The sequence below is a fragment of the Chrysemys picta genome, chromosome 6, assembly GCF_011386835.1.
Source record: "Chrysemys picta bellii isolate R12L10 chromosome 6, ASM1138683v2, whole genome shotgun sequence".
Taxonomy (NCBI): domain Eukaryota; kingdom Metazoa; phylum Chordata; order Testudines; family Emydidae; genus Chrysemys; species Chrysemys picta.
The window spans coordinates 70,685,481-70,700,527 of NC_088796.1; the positions used below are offsets into that span (position 1 = coordinate 70,685,481).

Genomic DNA, 15,047 nt, shown 5'->3' on the forward strand with positions numbered 1-15,047 from the left:
GATCAGAACATAGAGTATGGCTTTTGGAATTGCCTCTTGTCTAGGAGTTCAGTCCTTTAGTCTTCCACTCTGCATCACTGCAGATCAGAGAAATGAACAGTTCTGATGGAAAGGTGTAATTTTTGTACGTAGAACAGATACACTGCTGTAGTATTCCAAAAGGAATGGGAAAGGAAGCAGCAGTAACTAATTTAGGATAAAATCCTTAATTACAAAATCCCTCGTTTCCAAGGTCATTTTAGCATTAAGTCCACTGTTTTGTTTTTTTAAAGAAAGAGTAAAAACATTGACAAATTCTGAGTAGTATGATGCATCTTGGGAATGTAGTCCTTTAGGAATGTATTCCCTGAATAGTTCTACTCAGGAGGAGGACCATCTTGAACCAACTTTGGAAAAAGAAACATTTATACAAAAAACAACTGTACATGGTCTGTATTTTTCTGTGTTCCCTCACCTTCAGTTTTTGCCTGATCCAGCAGTTAAAATGAAATTAGAGCGTCATGAACATTGGCTGTTTCTGTTTGCACTGGTCCCAACAAACTTTTTCTTCAGTTCTGACCTGTGTGGCTTTTTATACCCTTTTACCTTTGCTTAAAGCTTCAAATTAATTTGAATGCAAATGAGACAACTATCTTCTCACACTGTGTTTTACTTAAGCTCCATACACTGCCTATGGATTATAGTTTGGTTTATATCAAAACCAGAAGTGGACCTCTATACATCTTTGAATGACACATAGTGGGTTGCGCTGAGGGAGACAGGAAGTCATTTTATAGATATGGGAGGAGAGTGGTTTTAATTTTAGTTTGTTCTTGCAGCAGTTTGCAGATTTGCAGGAAGTTATTCAGAGTGATAGAATCATAGAATCATAGAATATCAGGGTTGGAAGGGACCTCAGGAGGTCATCTAGTCCAACCCCCTGCTCAAAGCAGGACCAATCCCCAACTAAATCATCCCAGCCAGGGCTTTGTCAAGCCGGGCCTTAAAAACCTCTAAGGAAGGAGATTCCACCACCTCTCTAGGGAACCCATTCCAGTGCTTCACCACCCTCCTAGTGAAATAGTGTTTCCTAATATCCAACCTAGACCTCCCCCGCTGCAACTTGAGACCATTACTCCTTGAGGAGATGCCAACAGGAGCATATAGTGGGTGAAAGGCCTGATCCTGTCGTCTCTCCTGAAACCCAAAGCATAAAAATATGTCTGGGACTAGTTGCGGCTGCTTCCACTACGGCACAAAGGTGAGCTGGTTTTTAGAGTGGGAGGACTTGGGGAAGAACTATACACTGTACACCGACCAAAGGACTTTTGCTAACCCCAGAGTGGTGAGAAAGTGTAGGTTAATCCCAACAGGATCCATAGATTGAAGACATAGGGAGGTACAGTTTAGGCAACCAGTATGCAACCACCAGAACCCCCTACTAGTGTGTGCTGATTTCAGTGGGCATGCCCAGCACTGGTGCCCAATTTCCTACAGTTATATACACAGCAATAATGTACACAAGAAATCAAATCACTGATGGTGAAAAAGGAATATGCAGCAGCTGCTAGCAAGTGTATCCTCTAGTATCTCTGTGGATCACCACTTGATTATGTAAATAATACTTTTAAAAAAACTACAGGAGATGAGAATTTATGTATGCCTCCATTTAAGGATTTACTGTACATAGTCAGTCAGATCAAATGGTAATGAGAAAGTAATTCAAACTAGTATTGGTGGAAGCAGCAGCTGCGCACAGCTAGAGAGAATATAGCCAGATAGAAAGAATCCAGCCAGGTCCCAAACTCTCAGGTATTTTATAGTATAATGACTTACAGTGCCAGAGAAAAAAAACAAAATAAGTAACTGTAGAGGAAAAACTGGAGAGAGAAAAAGCAAAAAAACATTAGTGGCATTATAGCCACTAATATAGCTGATAAATATGCCAGGGAGCTGAGCTCTCTGTCTTTCCAGTCTGTTTCTGATGGCCACCCCGCCCCAGCATTGCATAATTGAAGTAAAGTCAAAATATAAGTAAACAGATATGTTCTGTGTCAAGACTACTCTGTATAATGTAGAACACTCTGGACAAGAAGAATTCTGCACATGCAGTGTTTTCAAAAGATGATGTGCATGTACATGCTGATGTGGCCACAAATTTCATACACCACTATCATCATCCTGTCTGTGTCCTCGATACTTTTCAAGAACTGTGGCAAAATTTGTTCAGAGGGGAAAATGGGACTGGAACAAAACTGCCAACATACATAATGTGTACCGTACCACACTGGCCCCAGTGTCTGACAGTATGAACCAAGGTAAGGAGATGAGCTGTGAAGCCACTCAGCTATCACCTTCTTCAGCTTGTGCAACCACGCAGATTCAATGTGATTTCTTGAAGACTACAGGAGGGTATAGTTGCCACATTCTACTGCTGACCCATTCAAAGTTTGCTTTCCTAAAGCAGACTTCTGGAGTGCTCTTGACACGTGTAAGTCAGTGTCAGACCTCTGATTAACATACGTGTTGTGAGAAACTGTCCTGCTCCCAGAGCTACTCCCAGAGCACATTTGCTGGACTAGTTCTGGGACAGCTTTTGTGGAGAAAAGCACATGACTTAGTACTATCTGTCAGCAGCATCTCATCCTGGAGTTTCTCATCATCTGAGCGACAAGGGCAATACATTGCCTGCCAGTATTTTACTGAGTAAAAGGGCCATGGAAGTTAGTCTCACCCAGAATTGTCTGAGGTTGTGCAGTTAATTCCTGACCTCAATCTTACTTTTTCTAGGAGCAATGGAGATTTGGAAACACAAAACACACAGAGCTATCCCTCAGTGGTTTGAGCATTGGCCTGCTAAACCCAGGGTTGTGAGTTCAATCCTTGAGGGGGCCACTTGGGGATCTGGGGCAAAATCAGTACTTGGTCCTGCTAGTGAAGGCAGGGGGCTGGACTCGATGACCTGTCAAGGTCCCTTCCAGTTCTATGAAATGGGATAGATCCATTAATTACAAAACACACAATTAGCTTGCAGAACTCATAACCACAAAATACCATTGAGTCCATTTATCTGGATAACAAGAATGTCCAGAGTTGTCATCGTAAACATTTAAAAAAAATAAGCAAATGTTTTTGAAGGATTAGTGGATGACCCAAAGATTGGCAGACTGATAAACAATGAGGACAACAGGCAGTCATACAGAACAATCTGGATCATTTGGTAAGCAGGGCCCATTCAAACAAAATGTATTTTAATACAGCCACATGTAAAGTTACATGCCTATGAACAAGGAATGTATGCCATATCTACAGAATAGGTGACTGCACCTTGAAAAGCAATGACTCTGAAATGGATTTAGGGGTATAGTAGACAAACAACTCAATATGAACTCCCAATGCGATGCTGTGGCAAAAAAAGGCTAATGCAATCTTGGGAAATATAAACAGGGGAGTAGGCAGGTGATTTTACCTCGGTCTATGACATGGGTGAGACAGATACTGGAATACTGTGTGCAGTTCTGGTGTCCATATTTTTAGAAGGGTGTTGAAAAACTGGAGAAGGTACAGAAAAGAGCCACACAAGTGATTTGAGGGCTGGAGAAAATGCTTTACGGTGAGAGACATAAGAGCTCAACCAATTTAGTTTTTCAAAAAGAAGATAGAGAAGTGATTTGATTGCAGTGTTTAGTACCTTCACAGGGAGAAAATACTGTGTAATTCTAGAAGAGGAAGGCATAACAAGTATCAATGCCTTTGAGCTGAAGTCAGACAAATTTAAGTTAGAAATTGGCACACATTTTTAATAGTAGGGTCACTGACCATTGCAACAAATTACTAAGGAAAGTGGTGCATTCTCATTCTTTTGATGTCTTTGGATCAAGACTGGATGCCTTTCTGGAAGATATGGTTTAGCCAAACAGACTCAGTATAGGAGTAAGTGGCTGAAACTTAATGACTTGTGATATATCAATCAGATTAGATGATCTAATGGTCCCTTCTGGCCTTAAACTCTATGAATACATGACCATATTTTTATCTTTTGAGTCAGTTTAGAAATGTAAGGCATGTGAAAGGTGCCAGAGTGACTGCGTTTGAAAATAAAGGTTCTGTGTCTAAAGACGACTACAATATAGAAAACAGTACAAGTTTTCCACATCTGCCTTCCTACCTGTTTTATTCTGACATGAAAGGACCATTTCTAAGGGTCAGAGCGCACCCTGATTCAGTCCTTAGCTTCTCTACTGAACATCAGTTGTGACGTTGATTGTAGTTATATGGACACCTGCCCACTAGAAACTGGACCGAGACCACCACAGATTTCTCACAGACCCCTGAGTAGCTATTGAGTAGCAATGACTTCTGAGCACTACTAATCTGAACTGGAGTTGAACCTGACCTTGAAGTTAAAGACTTTATATTCAATCATCTAAGCCAACTTGGCCTTTCAGTAATTTATATTTCCTGAAACAATATAGTTTAAATTGTTCCCTATTACAACTGGTTATTTATTCTGGCTTCAAACTAAACCAATTTAATGAAATTATTTCTTGACTTTTTTTAAACACTTACCATCAAAACATAAAAATTTAACATCTTTGGCAAAAATATTTGTTATGCTTTCTTAAAACTTTTCCCCACTGATATCAGTGTTACAGTGTATGTTATCTTTAATCTCTCTTCCTCTGTTTGAAGAAAACAACCCAGACCATTTCCAGGATCTTGAACCATCACTCACCTGAGCCTTTGCCAATTTTTTTTCCAGCAGGTCCCGCTCCCTTTCTGTTTGCTGCAGACGTTTATTAAGCTCCACTATATCTCCCTTTAGTGATGCCAGGGCTGCTAAATGGAGCTGTAAGACAATCAAAATGTATCCAGGTTAAACTTGTCTACCAAATGGACCACTCTTTTAATGTACCACTACTGTAAACTACTAGGAGGCATCAGTGTTCACAACTAGTGTGAATTTCACACTTGAGAACTTTTAAATCACAAAATGGGATAAAATAATCCACATGCAGCTGAATGCTTTTCCTGGAACACTCCTGAGGAGGAGCAAATACTGTATTAAGAGAGAGAACACACATAACAAGGGTAAAAATAATGCAGTATAATTTACTTGGAAGCCTGAGTCCATTAGCTTTTTTACACTATCCCAGTGGATACTAGTTCAGAGACTTGTGCTATAAAAGAAGGTGCAGTGTCCTTTAATCATCTGAATGCTTTCAGACATAAAAGCCTGTGTAACCTTCCTACAGAGAACAATGGGAATATGGCATGCAAGGATTCAAAATGTTACTTTGAGACTAATACAAATTCCACTTACAGAGCTACCATTTTGCAGTTGTTTGAGATAATTTTTTCCCGGGTCTCATGCTAGTGAGTTTAAACAACAAAGATTTACTGAAGTTGTAATGGAAGGACCAGACCTGCATTTCTTTCCAAGATAATTTATCTGGGTTAAGCAATCATACTAAAGGCAAAATCCTGTCCTTACAGTTCGTACAGTCTGGTAGGTCCCAGAGATATTTTACAATTTCAAAATGTGAATTCCAATACTCTTTAGATGCTTTTCAATCTTCACTGTATGTCTGCTGTATATTAGTGTTAAGGGATCTTTGTATTTTTCCTCCTTTGTGTAAATATGTAATTCTTCAGTTAAAAATATTGGAAATTAAAATGCAGTACACCCAGATATCAGAGAACATGCTACTAACAACTAAACCGAAAAATGGAGAAAGCCATCCAGAATGGGAAAGAACAGCAGAAATGGAACCAAAAACTAGATGAGAGATGGAACACAAGGCATATCCCATACTTACCTGATGGCATATGCAAATTTATGATCAGCCAAGAAAATTGTGATAAAATGGGCAATCTAAGAGGAATGAACATCAATTTTTACTTTAAAAATAAAATTGAAAATATACCTTTTCCCATATACACCTCTACCCCGATATAACGTGACCCGATATAACACAAATTAGAATATAACACGGTAAAGCAGTGCTCCGGGGGGGGAGGGGAGGGCGGGACTGCACACTCCGTCGGATCAAAGCAAGTTCAATATAACGCGGTTTCACCTATAACGCGGTAAGATTTTTTGGCTGACAAGGACAGCATTATATCGGGGTAAAGGTGTATTTATGCCAGTGAGACAGATCTGTGGAGGAGCTGCAGGGGTATGGGGGGGGGAGGGACAGAATAGGACTGGCTGGGCAATGAGACAGGCGGCAAGTAGCTGGGGGGTGGGGTGGGACTCGAAGTCTGGAGAAGTGAGACAAGGAATTGATGGACAAAGAGATTAGAACTGGGATCAGAAGCCTGAGGAGTAGACACTGAGCCTATTTAGGTGAGGAGAATGGGACTGGGACAAGGAACCAGTGGTGGGGAAGAGACAAGACTTGGACAAGTGAAACGGGGTGGGGCAGAAAGGAGTCAGGCTTGTGGGGAATGGGAAGAAGAGTCTGTGTCAAGTAGAGTACATTCTGTTCCAGAGCCTAGAACAGAATCTAAGATTCCTTAGTCTTTCCATTCCTCTGCTGTCAGAAAATATCTGTGGTATCCACTGGCAGAGTATCCCATCCCTCTAGTGCTGGTCCCCATAGAGGATGACAACCTACTATTGCTATCAGTTACTCTGCTAGCTCAAGTGGCAGAGGTCTGTGTGGTAGATCTAAAGGTCCTATGGAAAAACAGTATGTGATCATGTAATTAAACACTGTGCATAATGCATATGCACTGGGGGTTAAAATAAGGTTGCACAGACAACCTAAATTCTGCCATTTCCTAACTTTGAATGTTTGACTTTGTGTAGGCCTTGCATGAACAATGAAAGAAAACAGTAGTGAGGAAACAGAGGTTAACAATGGACAAGGCATAAATTCACAAGTGGCCTTGTAAATAACATGTCATTAGTAGATAAAGAAATAGTAAGAATAACATGTAATAAGCTTGTAACTGCAGTTTTGCTTACTAGGACACTTTGCAGCTCATGGACAGTTCGTGATTTGTACAGGGATTGGTTAAAAAAATTAGTAGACCTACCATAAAAGTCGTTAACCAATAGTATTAAGTATAAGTGTGTATATAAACTGACTCATGATTACGTACATTGGATGTGTACTCTGAACCCAACCCCTACACCTGAGCCTGATCAACTCAAGTGTAGTTTGATTGTATGCCAATAAAGAAACCTCAGAAAAGAGTCCTGAGTTGAACGGATTACTTGGATTCCAGAGAACTGGATAAAGTATTCTCCCAGAACTAGGCAAGATGTTCTGGATAAGACAAGTGGAAAAAGTCTCAGAGGGAATCCCAATACTTTGCAACCTTAATAATGTGTGTGTGTGTATTACACACACACACACACACACAAATGAAAGCCTAATTATGCTGTAGAAATTGTGCCCCTTCATGCACCATGGAAAGCTTCTTACTTCCCAGTAGGACAAAGGAAAGCTGATTTTTCAAGCATTAGGTTAAATTTTCTACACTATGCACTCTACACACTCTTGCTCTTAGCAATGGTCATACATTTCTTATTTACGAACGTTTTTCTCCTTAATATTATGTTACGGGCTCGTAAATTAGCTCTCAAGTAATATACAAATTAACACCACACATACTTCACAAAAAAATGGTGTTTTTTGTTTTTTTGAAAAAAAGTCTTTTCAGGTTTTTGACCAGCTCTACTATAGAGTACAATAAAGTGCATATGTTTCACAGAACTATTTAACACACACTCTCCTCCAAAGCACTGCTTTCTCTCCACAGGTCAATAATAGCTACAATTCTCTAAGTTGTATAAAACCAGTATCACACAGTCAAGTAAACACCTCTCCCCTTTGTACATTTTTCTTCACTGACTACCAGCTGTGGTCCTAATTAAATAACAGGCCAACAATGCTCACACGCTGAGCGGCAGCAAAAAAGGACAACGTTCATTTAAAAATCACATTTAAACTCCCCAGGCTTCCTTACCTGTGTTAACAACATCTAAGAGTATCAATACTGAAAGCATATTACATATTTCACCATTTATGCTATTTATTTTTTACATGTAATTCATTGTGGACAATAAAAATAGTTTCATGTTTATTTCTTAGTCAATTTTTCTTTATCACAATGCTGCAATTTTATGATCATTGTAAAAACATTTCTATTAATACTACATTTTGTAAAACCATATGCTTATTATTATATATTATTTTGTAAAACATTATGTTTATTATTATGTTTATAAAACTTAGATTTTGGACTTTCTTTAACCAAAGAAATCCCCTTTCCTTATAAAATTTAGTTTTATTAGTACTTAATATCGTACAAAGCCAATGGTATACCAAAAAAGGAAGGAAAAATCTCAAAATACTAAAGTGCCATGCCAGACAATATGATATCCAGCCAAACAGGACTAGCACAAGGTTAAACAGCTACTAGGGCTTACATACATATTCATAATCAGAGTCTGCATTTACCTCACCTTGTTTCCTCTTACAGTAGTTCACCGGTAGTGACCTAACATAATTTACAATTTCCCAACTAATTTGTAAGCACGGTCACTGCAAACAAGCAGCTTCTACGGACGCCCCCGACTTACGCAATCGTTCAGTTCCAGAAAGCCTTGCGTAACTCGAATTTTGCATAAGTCAGAAATATACGTTATGCAAAAATTTCCTCAACTCAAAAATCTATTTCTGGCTTATGGAACTTTTTCCGTAAGTGCGAATTTGTGTAAGTTGGGTCTTGTGTAACGTGGGGAGTATCTGTATCTGTCATAGTCAATGGCAGGAATCAACTTTCCTCTTGATCTCAACAACTGATTTACATCTTAAAAAACTGCTGTACTGGAAGCAAGAGATGTGGAAAGAGGAAGCTGAAACACTCATGATTTTGACGAAAAACCCTGCTAACCTCTATTTTGCCCCCATCAAAAATTAGGGTGTCATCTCCCCATCTTCCAACCAGCTTATTGGCAGTCCTGCAGTTCTGCAAACACAAGATGTATAAGGGTCTAAGCCACAATTGACATATTAAAATTCTGGTTAGGAAAAAAGGGACAGGCAGCGAGGGGAGTTCCCAAATGCTCAAGTACTCTATGGACAGAGGTAAGACATCGTATAAACAAAACATTTAACATTTTAGGCATTTAGTCAATCACAGACTAAACTTGCTCTGACAGAATTTTATGCCCTGTTTCAATTGTAGAGGTTTCTGGACTGTGTCTTCAACCTCAAATCTACACCTCTCAAATTTAAAAGGAACAAGGTCTAACTAATGGTTTAGCCTCCAAATTTTAATTTTGTTTGAATGGTGGTATAGGACAGTTTTTTCATTATACACTTCTACCCCAATATAACGCTGTCCTCAGGAGCCAAAAAAATCTTACCGTGTTATAGGTGAAACCGCGTTATATCGAACTTGCTTTGATCCGCCGGAGCTCGCAGCTCCGTCCCCCGCGGAGCACTGCTTTACCGCATTATATCCGAATTCGTGTTATATTGGGGTAGGGGTGTATGTTTAAAACGTGTCTAGTACAATCACATCCTGATCCACACTGAGACCTAGATATTAATGCAACAGAAATCATCATTCATCATCAAAATGAAAATGGCCAGTATAAATGCATGTTCTTATTACTGTTTCCCTTGTCCTCCCTTTCCTTACTACTGTTTTTTACATATATTTGACCATCTTTTCTCAGTTAGACTATGCTCTTTTGGTAGGGTTGCCAACTTTCTAATTGCACAAAACTGAACACCCTTTACCCGCCCCCTTCCCCCGCACTCACTCCAGCCTCCCTCCCTCTGTCGCTCGCTCTCCCCCACCCTCACTCACTTTCACTGGGCTGTGACAGGGGGTTGGGATGTGGGAAGGGGTGAGGGCTCAAGCTGGGTGTGCAGGCTCTGGGGTGGGGCTGGGAATGAGGGGTTTGGGGTGCAGGAGGGGGCTCCGGGCTGGGGCCAAGGTGTTTGGAGTGCAGGGGCCGGGGGCTGGGGTGTGGAAGGGGTGCGGGCTCTGGGGTAGGACTTGGAATGAGGGATTTGGGGTGCTGGGACTCAGGGCTGGGGTAGGGGTATGAGACGAGGTGCGGGTGCAGTACAGGGTGCAGGCTCTGGGAAGGAGTTTGGGTACGGGAGGGGGTTCTGATCTGAGGCAGGGGGGTTGGGCTCTGGCTGGGCGGCGCTTACCTCAGGCGGCTCCCGGTCGGCAGCGCAGCAGGGCTAAGGCAGGCTCCCTGCCTGCCCTGGCTCTGCATGGCTCTTGGAAGCGGCTCTTGGAAGCTCTGCGTGCCTGCCTGCACACTGCCCGCACCCGGAGGCAACGCCCCCACAGCTCCCATTGGCCGCAGTTCCTGGCCTTTGGGAGTTGCGGAGCTGGCGCTCGGGGCGGGGGCAGCGCATGGAGCTTCCCTGATCGCCCCTGTGCCTAGGGGTTGCAGGGACATGCCGGCTGCTTCTGGGAGCTGCGCAGAGCCAGGGAGCCTTCCTTGCATCTGAAGAAGTGGGCTGTAGCCCAGGAAAGCTTATGCTCTAATAAATTTGTTCATCTCTAAGGTGCCACAAGTACTCCTGTTCTTTTTCCTTAGCCCAGGTGTGCTGCCAACTGGACTTTTAACAGCCCTATCAGCAGTGCTCATTGGAGCTGCCAGGGTCCCTTTTGGACGAGGTGTTCTGGTCAAAAACCAGACACCTGACAACCGTATCTTTTGGGCAGAGACAATCTTTCACTCTCTGCTTGTATAGCACCTGACAGAGTGGAGTTGGGGCCTCTAGAAGCTACTGTAATTCAAATTAATAACAAGCAGCTGAGTGATCAGCTAAAATGAACAAAAGGATAAATGGTGAAAAGAACATATTTAATTTTTAGAATTTTCAGTTTAAATAATCCAAGTTATTAGTGATAAGAAGATACATTATTTTAATTTTTACAGTGTCCCTTTAAAGGAAACTGATTTTCAATAAATAAAAAACAATTTATTTGCAAAGGAAGTTATAGTTGTAATTTTGTGGTACCTCGTAGTTACAGGATATGAAAACTGGGGAGGCAGAGGGAAGAGAATGGAGGCAGTCAAGTGGGATATACTGCTTTCTCCTTGGTGAACAATGACAGAGAAGGCAGCGTTACTGACACAGACTGAAATCAGACACTTAAAGCTCAAGGTGGGCCGCATCTTAATGACACAAAATTAGAAAACATATTAAAGGCTCAGCAGTTTATGACAATTAAGTCTGTATAATCAGACATCATGAATCTTTTAGTGTGCACTAAATACTGATTTGAGCCCCGAGGCTGTAACTCCCAGGGAGATTTACATGAGCACAAGTAAAAGAGTTCTCTGACAAGGCCTGCATTGTTCATAAATTTTTATATTGATCTAATTTAGTAGGTATTGAATTCTCCCATTCAACAGAAACTAGTGCATTTAATGGTAAAGCACCCAATCAATCCAACAGAGTAGGCAAAGCCAACGTATTTTACTATAATAACTGAAATGGCTCAGAATAGTCCCCTCACTTTTTCCTCAGCCAGGGACCCAAGGAAAGCAGAATTCTTCCTGTAAAAGAATTAGTGTCATAGGATCACTGGTGTACTATACTGTATATCTCAGTTCAGAAGCCATGGTTTCTTTTAAATTTGATTACATAGGCACAAGCATGTGACTCAAGCCTACAGAAGCCACACACAATACACTTTTATTCTTCCAACCAGCTCTGCTCTCGCTTGTCGGAAGGGGAATGATAAGCACAGGGTTCTTGTAAATTTCAATATGCCACTAGCTCACAAGACTGGAGCAAGAAAGCTTAGTAAAAGGACCCACAAAGCTGGGAGATCTACCATAATTTCAGATCTACTATCCTCTCTACGAGCTCCTAGGGTTAGCTACAGGATGACTCTACTGCCTGCAGAGCACCCCTCCCCCCACCATTTACAAATTGTTGCCAAAGTCTCATTTTTTAAATTTTTTTTTTTTTTTTTTAAAGAGTAACAATTTTGTTGCGTATGTGCATGGCATCTGCTGGCTCCACGTAAATCTAACTCTATGTGCCAAGTCTGGACTGAATGTGTTTAAATGGCAGTGTTCACCATTGAAAAGGTGATTTTTGCAAATGCAGTACACTGGTAGCCTAGTATAGAGGAAAAAGGCAACAGGCCAGTTACCACTCTGAGATTACTGGGGCAGATACCAACTTTTTAATGGTGACCACTGCATATCATAACTTCAAGAGATCATGTGATCTAGAACAGAGGTTCCCAAATTGGGTGGGGGGCGCGCAATATGTATTCTGAGGAGGCGTGAGAGGCTTTAGAAAAAAAATGTACTGCATACATTTTGCCCATCGCAATCAATAACTAGAAAAGCTGACTCCTCCAGACATCTCAGGTCCTCATATGGTGCTGTACATTTGACTCTAGTTGGTGCTGTGCATTTTGAGAGATTTCTGTTAAACTTGCATAGCATTATACAAAGCTGGTCGTCTGTAAGTTAATCCGTTTGCTATGACATGGTGAGCACATTTAATTGTAAGCATCGACCACAATCACAGTTTTACTTTTACTCTTATTACAATGGATCATTGGCTCTGTCTGAATCAATGCCTCACTGTTTTTAATATTTAGTGAAAGTTTCATGTTGATTTTTTTAAATCAGTATATCTACTTGTATGGGGGGCGTAAACTACTACAGATACAAAGAAGGGGGGAAGCGATCAAGAACCACTGATCTAAAACAGTAAGAACAAACTTGGGAGAGACCAACTCGAGTTCTAATCCTGACTCCTTTGTGACCTGGGGTAAATTACTTCAGGTCTCTGCCTCAACTTCCCCATTAGTAAAAATATGGATAGAGGATACCTGCTTCCCTGTCACAAAGAGGTGAGATAAATATTAGTTAATGACTTATTATTTGCACAGTGCTCTAAACACATTGTTTGCATTGTGCTTTGTGAACTGCTCTCTGAAAGCATTATTAACATTATTAGATCTGCAGATAGGAAAGTTTAAATATATTTAAGGATTACTGAAAATCACACAAGGACAGATGGGATGTCAATCTGGACGGAGTCACTGAGCTTGGAAACAGGAAGTCACCATTGTGCCTGTGATAAGTAGGTTGGATGAGTGCTGATACCTGGTAGGTCCTGGGCTGAATTTTAACAAATAATTTAACGACCACAGCAGTTTATGAGCACGATCCAAAGTTCAATGAAGTCATGTAAAGACAGACTGCTATTGACTTCAATAGGCTTTTAGTGGCAGAATGAAGACCATGAACTATAGGAAACAAAAGCACACAAGAATGCCTAATAGAAACCTACCCACCTATGCAATAGTATAATCTGCCATTTTACATATTTTGAAATAATTGTTTATCCTACCATACTTTATCACTGAACTACGGATCTACACGTGTCGTTTCCCCAAACTGGAATCACCCTAACTCAAACTCCTGTACAAGAATAGCTGTGCTAATGACATAATTTTGTTATTTTCAATCGTGCAAAGCCCGTCTTCACCGTACCAAACTAAAAAGGGAGCCTATGTACTTGCCTCTGTATTTGAGGTATGGAAAGAGCTGAACATTCTTTTTCCCTACCCACCCTTTGGTCCTTTGGTCTCCCATTCACCTCAGCTACAGTATTATGACACAATTAAAAAACCAGTGACATGTCAAATGAACCACAGAAGCATCAAAATCTAGATGGGAAACGCACAGACTGTATCTTCATATAGTTAAAAAAAAATACTCCACTGTGTCATTAAAACTTCACATTATCTGGACATAGCCAATTACCACCTGATCACCTTAATTGTTTATTGCTCCCATTCCCCTGCCTCTATCTCTTGATCTGCTTTGTCTTTCTTAAAATGTAAGCTCTTCAGGGCAGGCACTGTGCTTTCTTTTCTGTTTTTACAGTATTTAGCTTATTATAGGCACTAAAAATAACTAACACACACACATTCCCTCTGATCTGATCAAATGTCCAAATAAAAATACATCTCCACTCCAAAATCCCACCAAATGTTCATCTTAAATTTCTACAGCACAAATTTGAAATCCCAGGAAGATTCTCAGGCAAGGCACTGAAGGTGGTACTTAATTACTGGAAAATGCAAAATGTAGTTGGAATGCCATCTAGGAACTGAAGCAGCAGCAAGAGGACAATAAATGGTGGTTAAAACATTTGTGTAGCATTTCCTGCTCCCCTTCAAAGATGGTACAAACTGCCAGGCAAAAATGGCTAAATACCGTACTCACCAAAGGAAAAAGCAGTGTGCAATGTGAACTTCTATGGGGAGTTATGCGTGACATGTCAGTGGGATAATGAAAAGCACATTTAAAAATACCAATGAAGGAATCTGACCGTGAATTTAGGGATTTTAGTGTTTAGGATTTTGCGATTATCAGGATTTTGTCATTTGTGCATTTCACTAGAAAATGCAGATAAAACAGGATAGTACATTCCCCCTGCCCCAGCCCAACTACTGTACCACGGTGCATATATGTAGAGGGAGAATATGGACAAGAGATGGGAAGGGTTGGCACTAGTCTGCTCTCATGATGGCCTTCAACATTAATATACGACTGAACAGAACAATAAAGTACACAGCAAGAATTTAAGAGAAATCACAGCAAGGATACATACAACTTTGTCACATCTGAGGAAAAAGATTTGAAAACAAAAATATTCCAACATAAAAGTAGGCAATTTTTAACACAAAGGAATTTATGATCTGCAATTTGTGTGTAGACATTTGTTGTCTGTAAAAGTCATGCTGTTTGTGGTGTTATTTACATTTCATCAGCACTACAAAAGGCTACAGAACTACTTGCCAATCAACATTCATTTAAAGAGATTGACATATAAATGAATAGTTCTCTCAACTGTTTTTACTCTTACACTTATTTTTGTAGCTCTTTTTCTACATGATACTCCACAAAGATGCATTTTTATGGCCCAAGTGGTGAAATGAATGTAATCAAAGTCCATTTCAGTGAGCACACTGACAAGGCTGGAATGGAAAATCTGACAAAAACAATCATCTTCTAGAATTAGTGAGAGGACAGC

The 15,047-nt window shown here is 40.5% G+C and overlaps 1 protein-coding gene across 11 annotated transcripts in view; it reads right to left on the minus strand.

Moving 5' to 3' along the window:
- MCC (MCC regulator of WNT signaling pathway) overlaps positions 1 to 15,047 on the minus strand; it is a 327,625-nt gene that overhangs the window by 103,395 nt on the left and 209,183 nt on the right. For all 11 annotated transcript variants that reach the window (XM_065550317.1, XM_005281600.5, XM_042840458.2 and 8 more), the window contains one exon: positions 4,715 to 4,828. In XM_065550317.1, coding sequence (XP_065406389.1) covers positions 4,715 to 4,828 — 114 coding nt within the window. The remainder of the gene's footprint in view (positions 1 to 4,714; positions 4,829 to 15,047) is intronic.